This window comes from Bombina bombina, chromosome 2 (assembly GCF_027579735.1).
Source record: "Bombina bombina isolate aBomBom1 chromosome 2, aBomBom1.pri, whole genome shotgun sequence".
Taxonomy (NCBI): Eukaryota; Metazoa; Chordata; class Amphibia; order Anura; family Bombinatoridae; genus Bombina; species Bombina bombina.
Window position 1 is genome coordinate 1,038,680,774 of NC_069500.1, and position 25,226 is coordinate 1,038,705,999.

The following is a 25,226-nucleotide window of genomic DNA, read 5'->3' on the forward strand; positions in this document are numbered from 1 at the left end:
TAGATAAGGTATTTAAATCTCCTGTGGTTATTCCAGAAGTTTTTCCTGTTCCTAATGCTATTTCTGAAGTAATTTCCAAAGAATGGGATAAATTGGGTAATTCATTTACTCCTTCTAAACGTTTTAAGCAATTATATCCTGTGCCGTCTGACAGATTAGAATTTTGGGACAAAATCCCTAAAATTGATGGGGCTATTTCTACCCTTGCTAAACGTACTACTATTCCTACGTCAGATGGTACTTCGTTTAAGGATCCTTTAGATAGGAAAATTGAATCCTTTCTAAGAAAAGCTTATCTGTGTTCAGGTAATCTTCTTAGACCTGCTATATCATTGGCTGATGTTGCTGCAGCTTCAACTTTTTGGTTGGAAACTTTAGCGCAACAAGTAACAGATCATGATTCTCATGATATTATTATTCTTCTTCAGCATGCTAATAATTTTATCTGTGATGCCATTTTTGATATTATCAGAGTTGATGTCAGGTTTATGTCTCTAGCTATTTTAGCTAGAAGAGCTTTATGGCTTAAGACTTGGAATGCTGATATGGCTTCTAAATCAACTCTACTTTCCATTTCTTTCCAGGGTAACAAATTATTTGGTTCTCAGTTGGATTCTATTATCTCAACTGTTACTGGTGGGAAAGGAACTTTTTTACCACAGGATAAAAAATCTAAGGGTAAAAACAGGGCTAATAATCGTTTTCGTTCCTTTCGTTTCAACAAAGAACAAAAGCCTGATCCTTCTTCCTTCAGTTTGGAAACCATCTCCAGTCTGGAATAAATCCAAGCCTGCTAGAAAGGCAAAGCCTGCTTCTAAGTCCACATGAAGGTGCGGCCCTCATTCCAGCTCAGCTGGTAGGGGGCAGGTTACGTTTTTTCAAAGAAATTTGGATCAATTCTGTTCACAATCTTTGGATTCAGAACATTGTTTCAGAAGGGTACAGAATTGGTTTCAAGATGAGACCTCCTGTGAAGAGATTTTTTCTTTCCCGTGTCCCAGTAAATCCAGTGAAAGCTCAAGCATTTCTGAATTGTGTTTCAGATCTAGAGTTGGCTGGAGTAATTATGCCAGTTCCAGTTCCGGAACAGGGGATGGGGTTTTATTCAAATCTCTTCATTGTACCAAAGAAGGAGAATTCCTTCAGACCAGTTCTGGATCTAAAAATATTGAATCGTTATGTAAGGATACCAACGTTCAAAATGGTAACTGTAAGGACTATCTTGCCTTTTGTTCAGCAAGGGCATTATATGTCCACAATAGATTTACAGGATGCATATCTGCATATTCCGATTCATCCAGATCATTTTCAGTTCCTGAGATTCTCTTTTCTGGACAAGCATTACCAGTTTGTGGCTCTGCCGTTTGGCCTAGCTACAGCTCCAAGAATTTTTACAAAGGTTCTCGGTGCCCTTCTGTCTGTAATCAGAGAACAGGGTATTGTGGTATTTCCTTATTTGGACGATATCTTGGTACTTGCTCAGTCTTTACATTTAGCAGAATCTCATACGAATCGACTTGTGTTGTTTCTTCAAGATCATGGTTGGAGGATCAATTTACCAAAAAGTTCATTGATTCCTCAGACAAGGGTAACTTTTCTGGGTTTCCAGATAGATTCAGTGTCCATGACTCTGTCTTTAACAGACAAGAGACGTCTAAAATTGATTTCAGCTTGTCGAAACCTTCAGTCACAATCATTCCCTTCGGTAGCCTTATGCATGGAAATTCTAGGTCTTATGACTGCTGCATCGGACGCGATCCCCTTTGCTCGTTTTCACATGCGGCCTCTTCAGCTCTGTATGCTGAATCAATGGTGCAAGGATCACACAAAGATATCACAATTAATATCTTTAAAACCGATTGTACGACACTCTCTAACGCGGTGGACAGATCACCATCGTTTAATTCAGGGGGCTTCTTTTGTGCTTCCGACCTGGACTGTAATTTCAACAGATGCAAGTCTCACAGGTTGGGGAGCTGTGTGGGGATCTCTGACGGCACAAGGAGTTTGGGAATCTCAGGAGGTGAGATTACCGATCAATATTTTGGAACTCCGTGCAATTTTCAGAGCTCTTCAGTTTTGGCCTCTTCTGAAGAGAGAATCGTTCATTTGTTTTCAGACAGACAATGTCACAACTGTGGCATACATCAATCATCAAGGAGGGACTCACAGTCCTCTGGCTATGAAAGAAGTATCTCGAATTTTGGTTTGGGCGGAATCCAGCTCCTGTCTAATCTCTGCGGTTCATATCCCAGGTATAGACAATTGGGAAGCGGATTATCTCAGTCGCCAAACGTTGCATCCGGGCGAATGGTCTCTTCACCCAGAGGTATTTCTTCAGATTGTTCAAATGTGGGAACTTCCAGAAATAGATCTGATGGCGTCTCATCTAAACAAGAAACTTCCCAGGTATCTGTCCAGATCCCGGGATCCTCAGGCGGAGGCAGTGGATGCATTATCACGTCCTTGGAAGTATCATCCTGCCTATATCTTTCCGCCTCTAGTTCTTCTTCCAAGAGTAATCTCCTAGATTCTGAAGGAATGCTCGTTTGTTCTGCTGGTAGCTCCGGCATGGCCTCACAGGTTTTGGTATGCGGATCTTGTCCGGATGGCCTCTTGCCAACCGTGGACTCTTCCGTTAAGACCAGACCTTCTGTCGCAAGGTCCTTTTTTCCATCAGGATCTGAAATCCTTAAATTTAAAGGTATGGAGATTGAACGCTTGATTCTTGGTCAAAGAGGTTTCTCTGACTCTGTGATTAATACTATGTTACAGGCGCGTAAGTCTGTATCTAGAGAGATATATTATAGAGTCTGGAAGACTTATATTTCTTGGTGTCTTTCTCATCATTTTTCTTGGCATTCTTTTAGAATACCGAGAATTTTACAGTTTCTTCAGGATGGTTTAGATAAGGGTTTGTCCGCAAGTTCCTTGAAAGGTCAAATCTCTGCTCTTTCTGTTCTTTTTCACAGAAAGATTGCTATTCTTCCTGATATTCATTGTTTTGTACAAGCTTTGGTTCGTATCAAACCTGTCATTAAGTCAATTTCTCCTCCTTGGAGTTTGAATTTGGTTCTGGGGGCTCTTCAAGCTCCTCCGTTTGAACCTATGCATTCATTGGACATTAAATTACTTTCTTGGAAAGTTTTGTTCCTTTTGGCAATCTCTTCTGCCAGAAGAGTTTCTGAATTATCTGCTCTTTCTTGTGAGTCTCCTTTTCTGATTTTTCATCAGGATAAGGCGTTGTTGCGAACTTCTTTTGAATTTTTACCTAAAGTTGTGAATTCCAACAACATTAGTAGAGAAATTGTGGTTCCTTCATTATGTCCTAATCCTAAGAATTCTAAGGAGAAATCGTTGCATTCTTTGGATGTTGTTAGAGCTTTGAAATATTATGTTGAAGCTACTAAGTCTTTCCGAAAGACTTCTAGTTTATTTGTTATCTTTTCCGGTTCTAGAAAAGGCCTGAAAGCTTCTGCCATTTCTTTGGCATCTTGGTTGAAATCTTTAATTCATCTTGCCTATGTTGAGTCGGGTAAAACTCCGCCTCAGAGGATTACAGCTCATTCTACTAGGTCAGTTTCTACTTCCTGGGCGTTTAGGAATGAAGCTTCGATTGATCAGATTTGCAAAGCAGCAACTTGGTCCTCTTTGCATACTTTTACTAAATTCTACCATTTTGATGTATTTTCTTCTTCTGAAGCAGTTTTTGGTAGAAAAGTACTTCAGGCAGCGGTTTCAGTTTGAATCTTCTGCTTATGTTTTTCATTAAACTTTATTTTGGGTGTGGATTATTTTCAGCAGGAATTGGCTGTCTTTATTTTATCCCTCCCTCTCTAGTGACTCTTGTGTGGAAAGATCCACATCTTGGGTAATCATTATCCCATACGTCACTAGCTCATGGACTCTTGCTAATTACATGAAAGAAAACATAATTTATGTAAGAACTTACCTGATAAATTCATTTCTTTCATATTAGCAAGAGTCCATGAGGCCCGCCCTTTTTTTGTGGTGGTTATGATTTTTGTATAAAGCACAATTATTCCAATTCCTTATTTTTTATGCTTTCGCACTTTTTTATCACCCCACTTCTTGGCTATTCGTTAAACTGAATTGTGGGTGTGGTGAGGGGTGTATTTATAGGCATTTTGAGGTTTGGGAAACTTTGCCCCTCCTGGTAGGAATGTATATCCCATACGTCACTAGCTCATGGACTCTTGCTAATATGAAAGAAATGAATTTATCAGGTAAGTTCTTACATAAATTATGTTTTCTCTCTCTCTCTTCGAATTTTGCTGAGCCTGTGCGAATTGTAGCCTCAGTTTCCTGTTCTTAGCTGACAGGAGTGGCACCCGGTGTGGTCTTCTGCTGCTGTAGCCCATCTGCTTCAAGGTTCGACGTGTTGTGCATTTAGAGATGATATTCTGCATACCTTGGTTTTAACGAGTGTTTTTTTTTAACTACTGTTGCCTTTCCATAATCTGGAACCAGTTTGCCCATTCTCCTCTGACCTCTGATATCAACAAGGCATTTTTGTCCACATAACTGATGCTCACTAGATATTTTCTCTTTTTTGGACCATTCTCTGTAAACCCTAGAGATGGTTGTGTGTGAAAATTCCAGTAGATCAGCAGTTTTTAAATACTCAGACTAGCCCGTCTGACAGCAACAACCATGCCACGTTCAAAGTCACCTAAATTCCCCTTCTTCCCCATTCTGATGCTTGGTTCGAACTTCAACAAGTCATATTCACCACGTCTAGATGCCTAAATGCATTAAGTTGCTGCCCTGTGATTGGCCAATTATCAATTTGTGTTAGCAAGCAATTTAACAGGTGTACCTAATAAAGTGGCCGGTGTGTGTGTGTATAAATGTATATACTGTGTATATATATATATATATATATATATATATATATATATATAGTCTGTCTCAATGGACTGCACTAGCTGGATTTAGATACAGGATTAAATATTTATTGTGGTAACGTTTTGGGGTTTGCAGACTGGTCAGAGGAAGGGGTCTGCAAACCCCGAAACGTTACCACAATAAATATTTAATCCTGTATCTAAATCCAGCGAGTGCAGACCTTCATTGAAACAGACTGTGAGTACTATTGACTTCGCATTCTGGTTGATGACCCAACTACATTGTGAGTGCAAATAAACATGGAGGAATATATATATATATATATATATATATATATATATATAGCAGGGCCCTCTATCCCTTTGCCTCCGATAACTGTCACCTTGTATATTAGACCCATATCTTTAGTGCTGCGGAACCTGTTGGCACTCCACAAATAACTGATAATAATAATAATAAAAGATCACCCAGTGGTGCATAGTTCAGCACAGAAAGTGGTGTTCATTGATAAGCATAATATAATACTAAGATTATTATCATAGCTTCTCATAACTGTTATTCTCATAATTTATTTTGGCACATGGTGCCCCCAGAGCAATCCCAGACTATGCGCACATGCAGTGAAGAGGCTGTGTGACCCATGCACATAGGATGTATCACTCCAGCAGCTGCAAGAGCCCACATTGTGGCATTTAAAGCAGGGACTGTCAGCAGATGCAGTGTGGTGGGCAGGGTCACGCCCCCATTGCACTTCAGCTGAATTAAATATGCTGCTGCATACAAAAGTAAATGTTATCAAATATCAGGCATAGGAACTAGGGCTGTATGGTGGTACACAAGGTGGGCTCCTCTTACCTACGGGGTATGCGGGTCCAGGACTACCACCACGGCACCACTGCTTTCACTGTCTATATGCCTTTCTGCATCCATTATTTGCCGTTTGATTTCTTAGAAAGTGTGATACCAGAGCTGAAAAAGTACCGACTGCAGCCACTCACTAACATCACGTTGGCTATGGTCCTATGAGGGAATTGTCACTGTTGCCCCTGCCCCCCCTCCCAAATCTGCCACCCTAGACACATGCCTTGTTTACCTAGGACATAATACGCCCCTGATATATATATATATATATCTTTCATGTAATTGGCAAGAGTCCATGAGCTAGTGACATATGGGATATACAATCCTACCAGGAGGGGCAAAGTTTCCCAAACCTCAAAATGCCTATAAATACACCCCTCACCACACCCACAATTCAGTTTTACAAACTTTGCCTCCTATGAAGGTGGTGAAGTAAGTTTGTGCTAAGATTTCTACGTTGATGTGCGCTTCTCAGCATTGTTGAAGCCCGATTCCTCTCAGAGTACAGTGAATGTCAGAGGGACGTGAAGGGAGTATCACTTATTTGATTACGATGATTTCCCTAACGGGGGTCTATTTCATAGGTTCTCTGTTATCGGTCGTAGAGATTCATCTCCTACCTCCCTTTTCAGATCGACAATATACTCTCAATTTACCATTACCTCTACTAATAACTGTTTTAGTACTGGTTTGGCTATCTGCTATGTGTGGATGGGTGTCTTTTGGTAAGTATGTTTTTATTACAAAGACACTCTCAGCTATGGTTTGGCACTTTATGCATTTATATAAAGTTCTAAATATATGTATTGTACTTATATTTGCCATGAGTCAGGTTCATGTATTTCCTTCTGCAGACTGTCAGTTTCATATTTGAGAATGTAAACACTTTAAGAAATTTATTTCTTACCTGGGGTTTAGTCTTTTTTTCATTTTGACTACTTTTTTTGCAATTGTGGGTGTTAGGCCCGCGGGTGCGTCAAATGTTAGACTTTATTGCGTCATTTTTGGCGCGAACTTTTTTTGGCGCGAAAAGATACGTATATGGCGCAACTTCGTCATTTCCGGCGTCATACGTGATGCCGAGACCTTTCACACGGCGGCGTCATTAGTGAAGCAAGTGTGTCATTTCCGGTCATTTTTGGGGCCAAAAAAGTTTACGTTACGTTGTGCGTCATACTTGCCGCCAAATTTTTCATTATTTCAATACCCCATTCATGTTTGCCTCCTGCTTTCTTCTCTATCAAGAGGCCTATGCTTTTGCATTTTTTCCCATTCCTGAAACTGTCATTTAAGGAAATAGATAATTTTGCTTTATATGTTGTTTTTCTTTTACATTGAGCAAGATGTCCCAATCCGATCCTGTCTCTGAAGTTTCTGCTGGAACATTGCTGCCTGACATCGGTTCTACCAAAGCTAAGTGCATTTGTTGTAAAATTGTAGAAATTATTCCACCGAATGTCATTTGTAATAGTTCTCATGATAAACTTTTACATGCAGATAGTGTTTCTATCAGTAATAGTACATTGCCAGTTGCAGTTCCTTCAACTTCTAATGTGCATGATATACCTGTAAATTTTAAAGATTTTGTTTCTGAATCTATTATGAAGGCTTTGTCTGCATTTCCACCTTCTAATAAACGTAAAAGGTCTTTTAAAACTTCTCATTTAGCTGATGAAATTTCAAATGACCAACAACATAATAATTCATCCTCTTCTAATGAGGATCTAACTGAAACAGAAGATCCTTCCTCAGATATTGACACTGACAAATCTACTTATTTATTTAAAATAGAGTATATGCGTTCTTTATTAAAAGAAGTGTTAATTACTTTGGATATTGAGGTAACCAGTCCTATTGACGTTCAGTCTAATAAACGTTTAAATGCTGTTTTTAAACCTCCTGTGGTTTCCCCAGGTGTTTTCCCCATTCCTGAGGCTATTTCTGATATGATTTCTAGGGAATGGAATAAGCCAGGTACTTCTTTTATTCCTTCTTCAAGGTTTAAGAGATTGTATCCTTTACCAGCAAAATCTATAGAGTTTTGGGAAAAGATCCCCAAAGTTGATGGGGCTATTTCTACTCTTGCTAAACGTACCACTATTCCTATGGAAGATAGCACTTCCTTTAAGGATCCTTTAGATAGGAAGCTTGAATCTTATCTAAGGAAGGCCTATTTATATTCAGGTCATCTTCTCAGACCTGCTATTTCTTTGGGTGATGTTGCGGCTGCATCAACTTTCTGGTTGGAAAATTTAGCGCAACATGAATTGGATTCTGACATATCTAGCATTGTTCGCTTACTGCAACATGCTAATCCTTTTATTTGTGATGCCATTTTTGATATCAAAATTAATGTTAGATCCATGTCTTTAGCTGTATTAGCTAGAAGAGCTTTGTGGCTTAAATCTTGGAATGCTGATATGACATCTAAATCTAGATTACTATCTCTTTCTTTCCAAGGTAATAATTTATTTGGTTCTCAGTTGGATTCTATTATCTCAACTATCACTGGAGGAAAAGGAGTTTTTTTGCCTCAGGATAAAAAAACCTAAGGGTAAATCTAAGGCTTCTAACCGTTTTCGTTCCTTTCGTCAGAATAAGGAACAAAAACTCAATCCTCCTCCCAAGGAATCTGCTTCCAGTTGGAAGCCTTCCTCAAATTGGAATAAATCCAAGCCATTTAGAAAACCAAAGTCTGCCCCTAAGTCCGCATGAAGGTGCGGCCCTCATTCCAGCTCAGCTGGTAGGGGGCAGATTAAGGTTTTTCAAGGATTTTTGGATAAAATCTGTCCAAAATCATTGGATTCAGAGCATTCTATAAGAGAAAGAAGCACAGAGGCGCCAACATGGCCTAGTAACGTCACGGCAGTCAGATACAAAACATCAGCAGGATAGGAAATATACTCACAAGAGTAGCGCACCCAAATAGTGCTATTGTGGCAGCCTGGAACATCAAACAGTGGTCCAGCTCACTGGTGTCTCCAGCCAGATAGAGATGATCCTTGGCGAGGGTCTATCCTATGATGCCTATAAGGGCAAAAAAGGCACACACATAGCCCAGTAACGTTTGTACACCAGATAAGAAAGGATTAAAGGTTGTACTTACAGGAAACAAAGCACCACCAGGTGCAATATCAGCAGTACTGGGACCTCTCAGCCGCCCAGTGGACTGTGGAATCCAATTTGCAGGATGCAGAAAATCACCACTTTGGAAGATAGAACTAGCACACACACTCTGCCCCCAAACAGGAGCAGAATAATTGTGATAAAGCAAGTGTATATTTAAAAACTTTTATTTTAAAAACAGCGACATGTTTCTCAGCCACCACAGGCTGTTTCCTCAGGCTATGAGGATGGTGACTATAAGGACTATTCTGCCTTTTGTTCAGCAAGGACATTATATGTCCACAATAGAATTGCAGGATGCATACCTTCATATTCCGATTCATCCAGAACACTATCAGTTTCTGAGATTCTCTTTTCTAAACAAGCATTACCAATTTGTTGCTCTTCCATTTGGCCTAGCAACAGCTCCAAGAATCATTTAAAAGGTTCTGGGTGCCCTACTATCTGTAATCAGAGAACAGGGTATTGCTGTGTTTCCTTATTTGGACGATATCTTGGTACTAGCTCAATCTTTACATACTGCAGAATCTCACACGAATCAACTAGTGTTGTTTCTTCGGAAACATGGTTGGAGGATCAATTTACCATAAAGTTTCTTGATTCCTCAGACAAGGGTCACCTTTTTAGGCTTCCAGATATATTCAGTGTCCATGACTCTGTCTCTAACAGACAAGAGACGTTTAAAATTGGTTGCAGCATGTCGGCTCCTTCAGTCTCAGTCATTCCCTTCAGTGGCTATGTGCATGGAAGTTTTAGGTCTCATGACTGCAGCATCGGACGCAATCCCCTTTGCTCGTTTTCACATGAGACCTCTACAGCTTTGTATGCTGAATCAATGGTGCAGGGATTATACAAAGATATCACAATTAATATCCTTGAATCCCAATGTACGACACTCTCTGACATGGTGGATAGATCACCATCGTTTGGTTCAAGGGGCTTCTTTTGTTCGCCCAACCTGGACTGTGATCACAACAGATGCGAGTCTTTCAGGTTGGGGAGCTGTTTGGGGGTCTCTGATAGCACAAGGGGTTTGGAAATCTCAAGAGGCGAGATTATCAATAAATATTTTAGAACTCCGTGCAATTCTCAGGGCTCTTCAGTTCTGGCCTCTGCTAAAGAGAGAACCGTTCATTTGTTTTCAGACAGACAATATCACAACTGTGGCTTATGTCAATCATCAGGGTGAGACTCACAGTCGCCAAGCTATGAAAGAAGTATCTCGGATACTTGCTTGGGCGGAATCCAGCTCCTGTCTAATCTCTGTGGTACATATCCCAGGTGTAGACAATTGGGAGGCGGATTATCTCAGCCGCCAGACTTTACATCCAGGGGAGTGGTCTCTCCATCCAGATGTATTCTATCAGATTGTTCAGATGTGGGGGCTTCCAGAGATAGTTCTCATGGCCTCTCATCTAAACAAGAAACTTCCCAGATACCTGTCCAGGTCCAGGGATGTTCAGGCGGAAGCAGTGGATGCGCTGACACTTCATGGTGTTAATAACCTGCTTACATCTTCCCGCCTCTAGTTCTCTTTCCAAGAGTGATTTCCAAAATCATCATGGAACAGTCTTTTGTGTTGCTGGTGGCTCCAGCATGGCCACACAGGTTTTGATATGCGGATCTGGTTTGGATGTCCAGTTGCCCGCCTTGGCCACTTCCGTTACGGCCGGACCTACTATATCAAGGTCCGTTTTTCCATCAGGATCTCAAATCATTAAATTTGAAGGTATGGAAATTGAACGCTTAGTTCTAAGTCATAGAGGTTTCTCTGATTCAGTAATTAATACTATGTTACAAGCTTGTAAATCTGTCTCTAGAAAGATTTATTATAGGGTTTGGAAGACTTACATTTCATGGTGTTCTTCTCATAAATTCTCCTGGCATTCTTTCAGAATTCCTAGAATTTTGCAGTTTCTTCAGGATGGTTTGGATAAGGGTTTGTCTGCAAGTTCCTTGAAAGGACAAATCTCCGCTCTTTCTGTTTTATTTCACAGAAAGATTGCTATACTTCCTGATATACACTGTTTTGTACAGGCTTTAGTTCGTATTAAGCCTGTCATTAAGTCAATTTCTCCTCCTTGGAGTCTTTTTTTTTTTTTTTTTTTTTTAATTTATATTTTTATTGAGGTTTCGTAGATTATACATTTTATATTAGACATCATAAAACATAATTAACAGAAATAAAGTAACTCTTCAAGATAACCTAGTACAAAAGCAAAACATTGCAATGGTTGTTTATGAGTCAGAAGATTGAACCTCTTTTTTTATGTTATTGCTTCAGGGGATTCCTCATTGACTTAAATGGTCACTTTTGGACCTGTGTAAACTAATATAGACAATGCTGAGGAAATTAGCTTCTAATATGGTCACTTTTGGACCTTAGCATAGGAAGGTGGGGGGAGGAAATCAGCAGACAAGAGCTGCTCTGCAAACTCCTTGGAGTCTTAATTTGGTTCTGAGGGCTTTACAGGCTCCTCCATTTGAACCTATGCATTCTTTGGACATTAAACTACTTTCTTGGAAAGTGTTGTTCCTTTTGGCTATCTCTTCTGCTAGAAGAGTTTCTGAGCTATCTGCTCTTTCTTGTGAGTCTCCTTTTCTGATTTTTCATCAGGATAAGGCAGTTTTGCGGACTTCTTTTCAAATTTTACCTAAGGTTGTGAATTCTAACAACATTAGTAGAGAAATTGTTGTCCCTTCTTTATGTCCTAATCCTAAGAATTCTCTGGAGAGATCCTTACATTCTTCGGATGTGGTAAGAGCTTTGAAATATTATGTGGAAGCTACTAAAAATTTCAGGAAGACTTCTAGTCTATTTGTTTTATTTTCTGGTCCTAGGAAAGGTCAGAAAGCTTCTGCTATTTCCTTGGCTTCTTAGTTGAAACTTTTGATTCATCAAGCTTATTTGGAGTCGGGTCAATCCCCGCCTCAGAGAATTACAGCTCATTCTACTAGATCAGTCTCCACTTCATGGGCTTTTAAGAATGAAGCTTCAGTCGATCAGATTTGCAAAGCAGCCACTTGGTCCTCTTTGCATACATTTACTAAATTCTACCATTTTGATGTATTTGCTTCTTCAGGCTGCTGTTTCAGTTTGATTCTTCTGCTTTTTGATTTAAGTTTTTTCTTTCAAAAGTGAAAATAAACTTATTTTTGGGTTGTGGATTATTTTCTCAGCAGAATATGGCTGTTTTGTTTTAGTCCCTCCCTCTCTAGTGACTCTTGAGTGGAAGACTCCACATCTTGGGTATTTATATCCCATACGTCACTAGCTCATGGACTCTTGCCAATTACATGAAAGAAAACATAATTTATGTAAGAACTTACCTGATAAATTAATTTCTTTCATATTGGCAAGAGTCCATGAGGCCCACCCTTTTTATGGTGGTTATGATTTTTTGTATAAAGCACAATTATTTCCAAATTTCCTTTGTTGATGCTTTCTACTCCTTTCTTTATCACCCCACTGCTTGGCTATTCGTTAAACTGAATTGTGGGTGTGGTGAGGGGTGTATTTATAGGCATTTTGAGGTTTGGGAAACTTTGCCCCTCCTGGTAGGATTGTATATCCCATATGTCACTAGCTCATGGACTCTTGCCAATATGAAAGAAATGAATTTATCGGGTTAGTTCTTACATAAATTATGTTATTTTACCAAAATACCACCAGCTATATGTAGAAATATGTCTTTATGAATAAATAGAACATTCTGCTTTGTGAAGAACATAGGAATGTGAAATATTTATATTTTCATGTCAGGTTAGGGCCCTTGAGAATATGCAATCAGGTTTGCACGTGAGTAGGGTGTTTTTTCGCATTTTTTTGCTCCCTTAACTTCTATGGGAATACATTGATGCGTGTGCGACATCCTAACTTCGGCTTTTTGTGCGCATCGGGTTAGTGTGTGAGCGAAAATGTTTTACTTTCAACTTGTAATATGAGCGCTACACGCCTAGCTTACTTCTAGCTGAGTTAGTGTGTGAACGGGATCGTTAAATGTTGCTCCACTTGTAATCTGACAATTATTTTCCATTCACATAAAAAAATCCAGCAAACAAAAAAAACTAAACAAAAAAAAAAACATTTTGTCAGTATCTATTAAAATATTTTACAGTTATTTAATTTTTACATATTATACATATCTTATACACACACCTGTACAGGTAATATAATACAATGAAAGAAATGATAAATAAGCATTATTCCTATAAAAACAGTATTGCAGTAAACATTTTGTTTCAAAGTAAAACTCCTGTGTAGCTTGTAAATTTGCAATTAATTACAAAAGTTACAAAATTATTATTATTATTTTTTTTACAATAAATTAATGTCTTAAATCTTAAAAATAACCAAAAAAGAGCATATATACAGTATGATTGTCAGTTATTTACCACGGTTACTTTATGTTATAGCCTCCCATATCGAACAGAAAAGGGAATAAGCCTTTTATAGACAGCTATCAAGTGGGATACAGCAAGAGCCACTATTGCACAAATAAGACCAAAGGTCCATCTGGGTCCAAAGTGTGTGTAGATCTGGCTGACAAATACAGGTCCCAGTGTACGAGCTGCACTCCCAGAAGCAGTTAACCAGCCCATATAGACACCCTAAAAGAAAAAAACATGAGTAATAATTACAGTTTACCTATATGAATAAAATGACTAGATGGAACAATCACAAATAATACAAAACTTACATATACCTTTCTTTAGTGTGTCACTCATAACTGTACAATATTTTAGATTAAAGGGACGTGAATCCTACATTTTTTTTCTTTCATGATTCAGATGCAATTTTAACCAGTTAAGCCTAATGGAAGTAGCTACTATGTCACAGAGAACTTTGGGCAGTGTACCCTGTGACGTAGTTGCTACATCTAACTTTGTCCCACAAACTGCGGTCCCAGCTGTCTGACAGCTAAGACCACAGCCAGAGGGAGAAGGCATCTTCTTTCATATGGTAAGGGAGCTCTCCCGTTACCATATGAAGGAGATCACTGATGCAGAAAATTTGTGGGAGGGAGCCACTACCTACAGAAAAGATCAGAAGGGCTGGGGGGACTTAACAGTACAGAAAAATGTATTTTTTTACTGAATACATTAAAAAAAAAAATATATATATATATATAAATAAATGAATGAAGCACACAAAGGTTCTCCTCATAGTGCAATAGCTTAAATATACATCAGTAACACAATATTCTCAATTAAAAAGGTCTCCAAAGGAGTGCCTACTCCCTCTATAAGTACCCTCAAACAATATGAAGTATGTATACACTCTTTGTGGAGATCACACCGGATGTTAACCAGCTTTTCCAATTTGCTTACTCTGCAATCAAACACTGTCCTAGAAGATCCACTGTCTGTTGATAAAACACTTAATTTCATTTCATTAGTGCTCCTCTATTCGTCTGGGAAAGACTACTAGGCGGCTGATGCTAGTGGAAGCACCACAGGGGAATGTTTGGGGCGTCTTTACTGATCCTTTCCAAGACCAATAGAGGACCACTAAACGAAAGGACATTAAGTGCTTTATCAACAGACAGTGGATCTTCTAGGACAGTGTTTGACTGCAGAGTAAGCGGATTGGAATTGGATGCTTAACACCCGGTGTAGTCTCCACAGAGAGTTGTATGCAAATTACATACCTCATATTGTTTATTTTTTTTAAATCTTTATTTTCATATCAGCAACCATGTTACAACAACAGAATTTAGTTAGGGGATACACATGAAAATGTAAATCAAAGTACAATAGAAACATTCATTTTTTTTATTTTTTTTCCCCCTCCAAACTAATTATATAAATCCCAAAGGATCAGGTTGCTGATTTTTTCCTGTTTTTTTCTAATGTAATGTCCGCCTCAGGCTAGCCAGAATTTGAAGAGCCTGAGGTCGGGGGAAAAAAAAAAAAAAAAAAAAAAAAGAAGAGAAAAAGAAAAAAGGAGGAGAAAAAAAAATAAAATAAAATAAATAAAAATAATAAAAATAAAAATAATAAAAATAAAAATATCCTTTCCCCCACCATGTGTGAGGGATGCTCTTTCTCTCTCCCTCGTGAACCCCCCCCTCCCCTACCATATTTCTAACTGTACAAGTTCGGAATTTCTGAAGGGGAAGATTAGGTTTTCTCTTTCATTAGTAGGGAAACTTTTAATGAACAGTGACCATTTCTTAAAGAATATTTTTATATCCTTCTCATTGTTCATACTGACGTCTCTTTGTTCAAGAATGCATTGCTTTTTGAGGCAATTTTTTATTTCCATAACCGTTGGCGATTTATGACTTTTCCATTTTTTGAAGATAAGATACCTAGCTGCTAGTATTGTTAGTATTACTAGTTTTTCCTGGGGATGTTGTCTTTCTCCTTGAGTTAAACAAAACACTATTTGCACAAGAGTGAGACCCAGAGGGGATAATCCAACCGTGTTATTAAGCCAGAATTGAATTTTTAGCCAAAGCTGGCTGATTTTCGGACAACTCCATATCATGTGTTTAAAGTCTGCTGCTATATATGAACATTTTGGACATTTATTAAAATTGAAATTAAGTAATTTATAGCCCTTTTCTGGGGTGTAGTATGCTTTGTGCAGTAATTTGATGTGCGCCTCTCTCCACGTTGCAGAGAGTGTGGCCTGATTGACTTTATTTATAGATTTTTGGATAAACTGAGGGTCTATATTACTGGGAGCACTTAGTCTATTCCACTCAGAGGCTACCTGCTTCAAAATAGGTGTTCCCTTAGCTTTAATTAGGGATAAATAGCAGTAAGAGATTGCGGTATATCCAGCCCTAGTGAGTGTTAGCCAGTTCTCCATTTTACCCCAGCTCCAGTCCCAGCCTACCTCTCTTGTCAGGCCTGTGATGTAGTGCCTTATTTGTAAATATGCGAAAAATTGGTTGTTCGCCAATTTAAATTCATTTTTTATTTCTTCGAAGGATTTTATACGTTTTTCGCCTATATTGAGAAATTGTAGTACTGTTTTTAAATCTGCTTCGTACCATTTACAGAAGACTGTCGAGTTCATACCTGGTTGGAACTCAGGGTTCCCTTTTATTGGGAGGTACTGTGAAACTTTGCTATTAACTTTTAAACGATTAGCAATCTTCCACCAAGCTTTGATAGGGTTAAGGAATGTCTTATATTTCTTAATTGCAATAGGTAGCCTCCTTGGTAAACAGTGGGTCAAGCCTATAGGATGGAAAGGAGTGCAAATGCTTTCATCCAACTGATTGTTAGTTACATAGTTTTTAGTGCAAAACCAGTCTGCTATCGTTCGCGCCTGAAATGCAAGATTATAGAGTCTTATATCTGGAAGAGCTAGTCCTCCAAATTCTCTTCCCACTGAGAGCTTAGATATTGATATCCTGGACCTCTTTCCCTGCCATAAGAAATTTCTAACTGCAGAGTTTAGTGATCGGATGTCTTTTTCATAGATAAATAAAGGAATATTTTGTAACACGTATAGAAGTTTAGGCAGGAGAACCATCTTGTAAAGTGCAATTCTCCCGGAGAGAGAAATTGGTAAATTAATCCAGATTTTTAATTTCTCATATATGGTTATCAGGGTTGTTGAGATATTAATTTTATATAGGTCCATCGGGTTAACTGGAATATTAATACCGAGATATTTAAAAGATGTTGTTACTTCCTTAAAAGGGCAATTACTTACTGAGTCTGTCTTTCTTCTGAGCCAGAAAATTTCTGACTTTGATGCATTAATTTTATAACCTGAGAAGGTTCCAAAGTTAGTTATTATATGTAAAAGTTTGGGAATATTGATCTTTGTGTTTGCAATATATAAGAGGATGTCATCAGCATATAGAGCAATTTTTAATTCATAATTAGATATCCTGACGCCTTGCAAAGACTGTCTGATCATAATTGCCAGAGGTTCTATGGCAATGTCAAACAAGAGGGGGGAGAGCGGACACCCCTGCCTCGTACCCCTTTGAATATCAATATCTATAGATGTAAGATTATTAACTATTAAATTTGTCCTAGACCTTTTATATAAATTTTCTATAAAATCGCGGAACTTGCCCGAGAAACCAAATTTCTCCAGTGCCGTGTAGATATGTGTAAATAAGACTGAGTCAAAGGCCTTTTCTGCGTCAATTGTGACTATGGCGAGGTCAGGGGCATCCATCTCCTCCCGCTCCCCGTCCGACATTTGAAAGAAGTGTTCAGATATTACCAAGACTTCTCTAATTTTTGAGGCGGAATTTCGGTTTTTAAGGAACCCTGCTTGATCTTTGTGAATTATGTTAGTTAGGCTGTTTTGTAATCTTTCTGCTAGGATTGAGGACAATATCTTATACTCTGAATTGAGTAATGCTATAGGACGGTACGACTCTCTTTGGGTTGGATCTTTGCCTGGTTTCAGAATTAATGTTGTAAATGAGGCTGAGAAACTTAGTGGGACCGGTTTACCATTGGCATAGAAATCATTGTACATATTACAGAGGTAGAGAGCGACTTCCGGGGCCAAGATCTTATAAACCTCATTGGGGAGCCCGTCAGGGCCTGCCGCTTTATTAAGTGACATATTTACTATTGTTTTGTTTACTTCCTCCTCCGTAATTGGTTTATTTAAGATGTTCAGTATGTCCTCTGAGACTGTGGGGCAAATTAACTTACTCCAGAAATCTCTGGATTGTCCAAAATCAGCCTTTCTTAAAGAGTATACATCCTTATAATAATTTGTAAAACTCTTTAAAATTTCCTCTGGATTTGTGAGTGTATATTCTTCTTGTTGTATTCTATCTATTAAGGTTGGCTTTTTTTCTCCTTTTACTAAATTAGCGAGTAATTTGCCTGATTTATTGCCAAAACGATACATTTTGGCACGGAATTTAAGGTCTTTTTGAGTTTCTATAAGTAGTATTAGGACATCTCTCTCCTTTTTAGCCTTGATGTATTTGGCCCAGTTAAAGGAAGACTTTGTTAAGAGAAACTGATTATATGAGTTTACCACAAAATTAGTGGCTTCTTTCTCTCTTTTCCTTAGAATCTTGGTTAACTTGGCAGCATAGGCTATTATCTCCCCTCTAATGACTGCTTTTGCAGCCCCCCAGAAGACCTCTGGCCTGTCAATATAATCGATATTAAGTTGTATATATTCTTTAAATTTGTTTTTTATATGATTTTTAAATTTGAAATCATTTGCCAGATGATATGGGAACCTGAATCTCAATGGGGCTTTCCTAGATGGTTCTAGTTGTAACTCAAGTATAATTGGTGCGTGATCTGAGATAATTATTGGAGTGATTTCTGTTTTTATTTTTCTTGAACAAAGTTTCTCATCTATTAAAAAAAGGTCTATTCTAGAGAGCGTTTTATGCGCTCTAGAAAGACAAGTATATTCCCGTATATCAGGATTGTGTGCCCTCCATATATCTTTAACCATTAAATTCTGAAACAGGTTCTTAAATATTTTTGTTTCTAATTTATCCTTTTTATTTTTAAGTTGTTTACTACTGTATCTCACTCTGTCTATCGGAGACTGTGGAGCCATATTAAAGTCTCCTCCAATGATCAGATAACCTTCTGAGTGGAGCAGAGTCATGGATTGAATTAGGTTCCAAAAGTCATAGTCAAGCTCATTGGGCGCGTATATATTTAACAATGTATAAATTTGATTAAGAATTCTTGTTTTCACCATTAAAAATCTCCCCTCTGGGTCTCTCCTTGTTTGCAGTATCTCTGCCTCTATTCTCTTGCCGAACAGAATTGCTACTCCCCTCTTTCTTCCAATACTAGGTGAAGCTTCTACCTCCTTGATCCAGGATCCCTTAAGTTTAAGTGTTTCCTCCATGCCCAAGTGCGTTTCTTGAAGAAACATTATATTGGCTTGGAGCTTGCGCATATGGGAGACAATAGCTTTCCTTTTTATAGGGGTAGTTATACCTCCTATATTCCATAAAATTATTTTAATTATATCAGAGGAACTTGTCATTAAAATTTAGGTACTTAGCCAACTTTCAAAAGGAGGTAAAAAGAACCGAGAGAGGGGGGGAAAGATGTTCTTTCTATGTTCCCTGGTATTATCTTAGGTTTATCTAAAGAATTTGTCATCAGTCCCTTAGAGACTGTTACCTTCCTGCAAGAGGGGAGAGAGAGGGAGGGAAAGAGGGGGAAGAGGGAGAAAGAGAAAGAGGAAAAAAAAAAAAAAAAAAAGAGGGAAATTAAGAAACTCAATTATGTGAAAAGGGAGAGGGGCCTGCCTCCCCCTTTTTCTTTTTTCCTCCTTAACTGCGGGGAAGTCGCTCGCTTTTGACTGCATATTTATTATTGGGATCATAACACCTCTGATAAGTACGGGGGGGAGTTTAACTTGTTGTTTCTAGGTCAGTTAGAAATCTTTCTGCCTCTTTTGAGTTATCAAATATGTATGTATTCTCGGAGGTAATGACTTTAAGTTTGGATGGATAGATTATTGTTGCCCTAAGGCCCCTATGGATTAGCTTTGTGCATATAGGTGCAAGCTCTTTCCTTCTCATAGAAGTCTCAGCCGAGAAATCCTGAAACATATATATTCTCTAGCTCCTTCAATGTTGATGGGCTGTTTCTTCCTGTACTGTTGCATCATATTAGTTTTATCTAGAAAATTGAGAAAGCGTGCTATCACTGGTCTTGGTCTAACATTAGGTTTATTGTCAGTCTGGCTTGGGCCAATTCTATGGGCCTTTTCAATTATTATCTGTGTTTCTGTAATGCCAAGGATTTGGGCTAAGGTGTTTGTTATGAATAGAGATAAATTTTCAAATTTCTTTCCTTCAGTTATTCCTATTATCCTAATATTGTTTCTACGGGCCCTATTTTCAGAGTCTTCAAGTCTAGCCTGCATTTTTTACAGTTTGATCTCTGTCTCTTTTAGTCTTAAATCATGCTCTACTGACAGGTCCTCTAAGTCTGAAACCCTTTGTTCTGCCTCTTGCAGTCTACTTGAGAACTGCTTTACTTCCTGGGATAGCATAGCAATATCTTGTTTTATTTCTGTTTTTAGGGTATCAAACTTAGGTGTCAGCGCTTCTGCTATGCTAAGTACCAGGTTCTGCATATTTACTGTCTCATTAATTGGGTTTGAGTTTGTTATAGAATGTATGTCAGTTACATTTTCTACAACTCCTTTAGATTTTTTCTCTTTGTGTTTGCCTGCCATACTTGAAGGGGAAGGTTTGAGGGAAGTGTTTAAAAATTTGTCCATGTGCTATTTGTGAGAAAAATTAAACACCAAGGATTGTTGGAAGTGAAATAGGGATGCTAATGTGAGGGTTGGGGAGAAAAAAAATAAATAAAAAAAAAATAAGTAGAAAAAAAAATAAATAAGGATTGTGAGTTGTTTTAATAAGTGAGCAAGTGATTAAGGAGAGTGTATGTGGTTTCGCCCCTCTCTCCCTTTCCCCCTAAAAAAATAGTAGGGGGGGAGAGAGGGAACGAGGGGGGGAAGGGGGTGACTTAAGTTAAAATATTAATTGTGTATCGTGTTTAGTACGATGGGGTGAAACCCCAATAGAGGGAGTGTGAGTTTTTTTAAGGGTGTGGTTTTAAGTATTGGCAGTTTTTAGTCTAATTAGAAATAGAGTTTAGGCAGGGTATTTTATTTGTGATCTACTATCAACGTCTAAGGCTAAGGAGTTTTTCTCTTTTTTTTTTCCCCCTCTACTGCAGTAACCTTATATTCTAGTTTTATCCTCTTAACCTATCAGTTTCTTTCCCTTTTTCCCCCCTGAGCCTGATCTTGTTTTGAACAGTGCAATGCTAATGGTATCTTCTAAGTCAGGTCAAGAATAAATATATGAATTCACAGTTTGTCATTCATCAGTAACCATAACATGTATTTTCATTGAACAAACAAATGAGAAAAAAAAAAAGAAGAAACCAACCTAGGGTGGAACTGTGTCAAGACTGTGGAGAGCTAAATTCCTATGATTTATCTATTAGGATTTTTTAATATAACATTTAGTGTCTACCGTCCACTTTGATAAACCCAACACATCAGAAACAAAATAATAAAAAAATTAATACAAAAAAAAAAAAGAGACATATTCGGCTATAAGCTCTTAAAGACACAATTCAGTAATAGTTTGAATATAAAGACAGTCCCAAGAAATTCTTATTTTCTTTTTTCTTACTCTCTCCCCTCTCATCCACCTCCTTCTCTCTTTTCCTTCCCTCCACCCTTTTATTTTTCCTTCTTTGAGTAGCTAAGAGAGAGGAGGAAAAAAAATGTCAATTTTACAATAGAGTTTGTTCCTTTAGAGATTTTATTGACTCTTGTTGTTCTTTGAGTCTTTTCTCTCTTTTTTCTTTTCCCTTCTCCCTCTGTTTTTCTGTTGCAACTCTTCTACTTGATCTGCTTAAAAGAGTGTCTCTGTAGGGTAATCTCCGCTTCGCTAGTGGTTCTAGAGGAAAGTTCCTTTATAGCTTTTTAGATAGGATGAAGGGAGGTATTTTTATTATTTTAAGATAGATTAACATATAAGAAAGAAGGATTCTTGTCTTGGCCCTTCCTTAGTTAGAAATTCCTTTCTTGCTGTAATCTTCATATTCTTTATGTCTTTCAAGGATCTTGTTTATAGTTGTTACCCTCCTAGTTAAAGTTCTGTTTTCCCCTTTTATTCTTCCTTTTTCTATTAACTTTAGACTTGTGTTAAATCAGATAACTTTATGTATAGGCATGTACTCACCCTTCCCAGTTTTGGTGCTCTCAGGCGGGTTCTAGGCTCGCCGGTGGCCTCCGGTCTGCAAAGTCCTTTCCCCGTTATCAGGGGAGGAAGATAAGGCTTTTCGGCTTTCAAGGTTTGATGCGCTCACTTTCCACTGCCCACCTCCTCCCACGCAGCACCGGTGGGGGGGGGAGGGGTTCACCGGCAACTCTCACGTCAGGTTCCGGGACCGGGTAGGGCGAGTGGTGGAAGAGGAGGAACTGGAAATAGGGGACCGCTTACTAGCCCTCTCACTAAGGTTCCGAACAGCTATGCACGTCCCTCCGCTGAACACCAAAGTGACAGGCTTCTACAGGCGCCTCCTCCCTCGCAGCATCGGTGGGGGAGGAGGATGATCGCTCAGCTCCAACGGCTCACCTTAAGCCTCTCACATTGTATCCCGGTGTCAGTCTCTTGTGCAGCGCGCCGGAGGGCCACCTGTCTCTTCGCCGAGTGGGAGGGTGAGTTTATAGACTGGAGAATAGAATGGTTAGCTTATATTGCGGGTTTGATGCAAGTCTTTGATTAAAGATTATCCTTACAGGCTTTATCTTGTGGGGTAGTAAGATACATTGACAGATAAAGTTACTGAAGCGACTGGTGCAGTAGTGTTGAGCCTTTAACACTTTCTTGTCCTTGAGAAATTTACCTTTTGTAGCGGTAAAGGAAGTCAGGGGAAAAAAAAAAAAATCAGCAATACTGGATGTATGATCCCTTTCAGTATTATCGATTTGCTTGTATGGCTTGCGATCTCCTACGGTCTAGGAGGTCTCTTCTAGCGAGGTGGATTTCGCTGTGGGTTCCGGCAGCGTGTGTACTCTGCTGGCCAGATAGCCGCCCTTCACCTCAGGGCTAGGTGCATGGAAAACATCACCAGGTGCTTGAAGCTGGAGAACAAACGCTCAGCCACCTGTGCTAAGCTCCTCCTCACCTCATATTGTTTAAGAGAACTTCTAGTTAGTAGGCAGCCCTTTGGGAACCTTTTTGTTTGCTCTGTCTGAATTACAAAAGAAAATTTTTGGGTTTCATATCTCTTTAATTTACCTTACAACTTGGTCATCTGGCACTGAAGTGCACTGACACATTGGTTGGCATTAACGTTCAAGATCAGGGAGACATGATATGGAATTCAAAATGCAGGTAACTATGTGTGATTGTTTTTAGTTATACTCTAATACAAACTTTTGAATAATGTTATGTTGGGGCCAAATAGATTTTCTTTTGAATTCTGGACAATAGTTTAGATTTTTTTCCTATAGATTTGTACTGTGCTAGTCATTATGTATCTGATAACTTAGCTTATTTCCCCTTCCTTTATACTTCTTCCTACTCTGCATAGAACACTGAACATGTAAACAGGCTTTTGTAATTCAGAGCAGCTGGCACCTTGGGGACACTACAGTAACAGACAGCAGTACACAACACCTCTAGCATCCCCAAGCGCTGCCACTGATACCAGAGATATTGTAGCGGCCTAGTAAGGCAGCTATAGTTTAAGCTTTAATAACATTTCTGTTTAACTTTCATTTTTCAAAGTTGCATAATTCTGAAAGGAAAAATCATATTATGCTGTAATTTGGCAGTTTTGTAGCTGTTACTTATAACGTCAAAATGACTGCCAAATTTCACTTGAATTGATCAAGCTGTTTTTCAGAAAGATTCATTACATATATATAAAATATTAAATCATGTAATCATGTGTAGATAAAAAACAACTTAGTTATATGCGTTCTTTCTATATTTTAGCACCTTTTCCTGTCATTTAACTCTGAAAGTTGTTGGTTTTCTAAATTCCACTGCATTTCTAGATCATCAAAACTTCCAAACATCACTGTATAGAATGAAGTTTCTCTTTGATAAAGTTGTATTATTTTAAGCAGATGGCAACACAATGATTGTGATATTGTAAATTGAGATTATTCAAAACACAATTTTTGGGAAATCTGATATTTATAAAAAAACCTTTGCAAATAGCAAACAAGACCAAACATAAAACTTTTCTATCCCGATTATGAAGAGACAATTAAAGGGTAGAAATCCTATTTAAGAAAGACAAAATTTCTGTTAATTTGCAATCACAAAAATGCCAATAAGAAATAAAGATATATTTTAAGAATGGAATTAGTCACAGCACGACCGGTCACGCTATTGGAATACATGTAGCTCGCTCCCGCTACTAGACCAGAGCGGGAGCGAGCTACATTTATTCCAATAGCGCAACCGGGCGTGCTGTGACTAACCAGCAATCCTGTGAAGTGCTTTGGATATTCATGACCCGCTCAGTAAATCCTTGAGCAGAGTCCAACGTTTAATAAAAATTCTGAAAATACTTTTACATTTTTCAAGTTACCGCTTAAATAATGTTATATAATTCTGCACTGTGTAAAGAATTATATAACATTATTCTGAACCTTTACTGTCCCTTTAAGTAGGTATGTTATTCAACAAAGGATACCAAGTGAATGAAGTTAATGTTATGACAGAAGTAAATTGGAAAGTCTCTTAAAATTGCATGCTCTCTGAACTTTGATAGTTTGATTTTCCACAAATGACATAAAACAGAAAAAGAATTCTAAATTTGTATTTCAAAAGTAATATGTTTTCTGGATTCCTTTTTCTTTTAGTCTTTATTGAATAAGTGGATTAACCAACCTGCCAAAAATGACAAACACAATGAATAATGTAAAAAAGAACTTACCTGTGGCTTTGGCCCAATGACCTTAGAGTATAGTGTGTAGGACATAACGCTACAGACAGGATAGCCCAGGCCAATCAGAATGTCAGATGTAATATACTGGGCAAGATAGATCACTGGGGTATAAAAGCACCAGTCCTGTGTTGCTGGACATCCAGTTGGCTCTACTGTGTTATTGCTAGAGCCATTCATCCTAAAGTTCCAGTAGGTGGAGTTGTGAATGGTTTTATTCTGGATATCTGTTAACAAAAAAAAGACAGCTCTGCATGAGATCACCATGTACTTTAATGCTTTGCAACCAACAAGTAAATGGCTATATTTACCTTCCCACTGAATTTTAGGAAATTGATTTCCCCAAGGTAATAAGACGAAGAACCCAGCAAAAACAGTGACCAGCCCTCCAAGCAGCAGTGTACGCTCACCAGTCCTGCGTTAGGTGCAAATATACAGAGGTTTTAAATTAGAGGATTCACAGAAAGACCAATAGTGGCACTGTGTTAACAGCAGCTGCACTTCAGAATTATTATATACAGTCTGGACAGTTTAATACAGTTATAAGACTTAAAGCGATTGACTACACCCAATACTTATTCTTTATTACTTATTGTTACATATCAGACAAGCATCTTGGAACAAGTTTCACATCTATAAGCGTGTAAGAAGTACATGAAACGTTTAAATAATAATTGTTTATTAGCAGCAGAAAATGGCTGCCAAGCGCCGCCCACAGCTTTCTTCTTGTATGACAGTTTAGCAATGCAATTTTAATATTTTCAATTGGCTTTTTCAAATTGCACATGCACAAATCTGCATGTGAGAGAAGGAAAACTTATTTAAGAGTTGATCGTGATTGGAGAAACTGAACATACAAAAATAAACATGCAATGGGTGGCCATTTTCGGCTCCTAACAAACAATGAATATTTAAATGTTTCACGTACTTCTTACAAGCTTATAGATGGT

General features: G+C 38.3%; 1 protein-coding gene across 6 annotated transcripts in view; it reads right to left on the reverse strand.

Moving 5' to 3' along the window:
• Positions 1-12,958: 12,958 nt before the first annotated feature.
• MFSD8 (major facilitator superfamily domain containing 8) overlaps positions 12,959-25,226 on the reverse strand; it is a 158,474-nt gene continuing 146,206 nt past the window's right edge. For all 6 annotated transcript variants that reach the window (XM_053703641.1, XM_053703642.1, XM_053703646.1 and 3 more), the window contains 3 exons: positions 24,588-24,691; positions 24,268-24,503; positions 12,959-13,467 (listed from right to left, as the gene is read on the reverse strand). In XM_053703641.1, the coding sequence (XP_053559616.1) occupies positions 13,267-13,467; positions 24,268-24,503; positions 24,588-24,691 (541 nt within the window). In that variant the 3' untranslated portion in view covers positions 12,959-13,266. The remainder of the gene's footprint in view (positions 13,468-24,267; positions 24,504-24,587; positions 24,692-25,226) is intronic.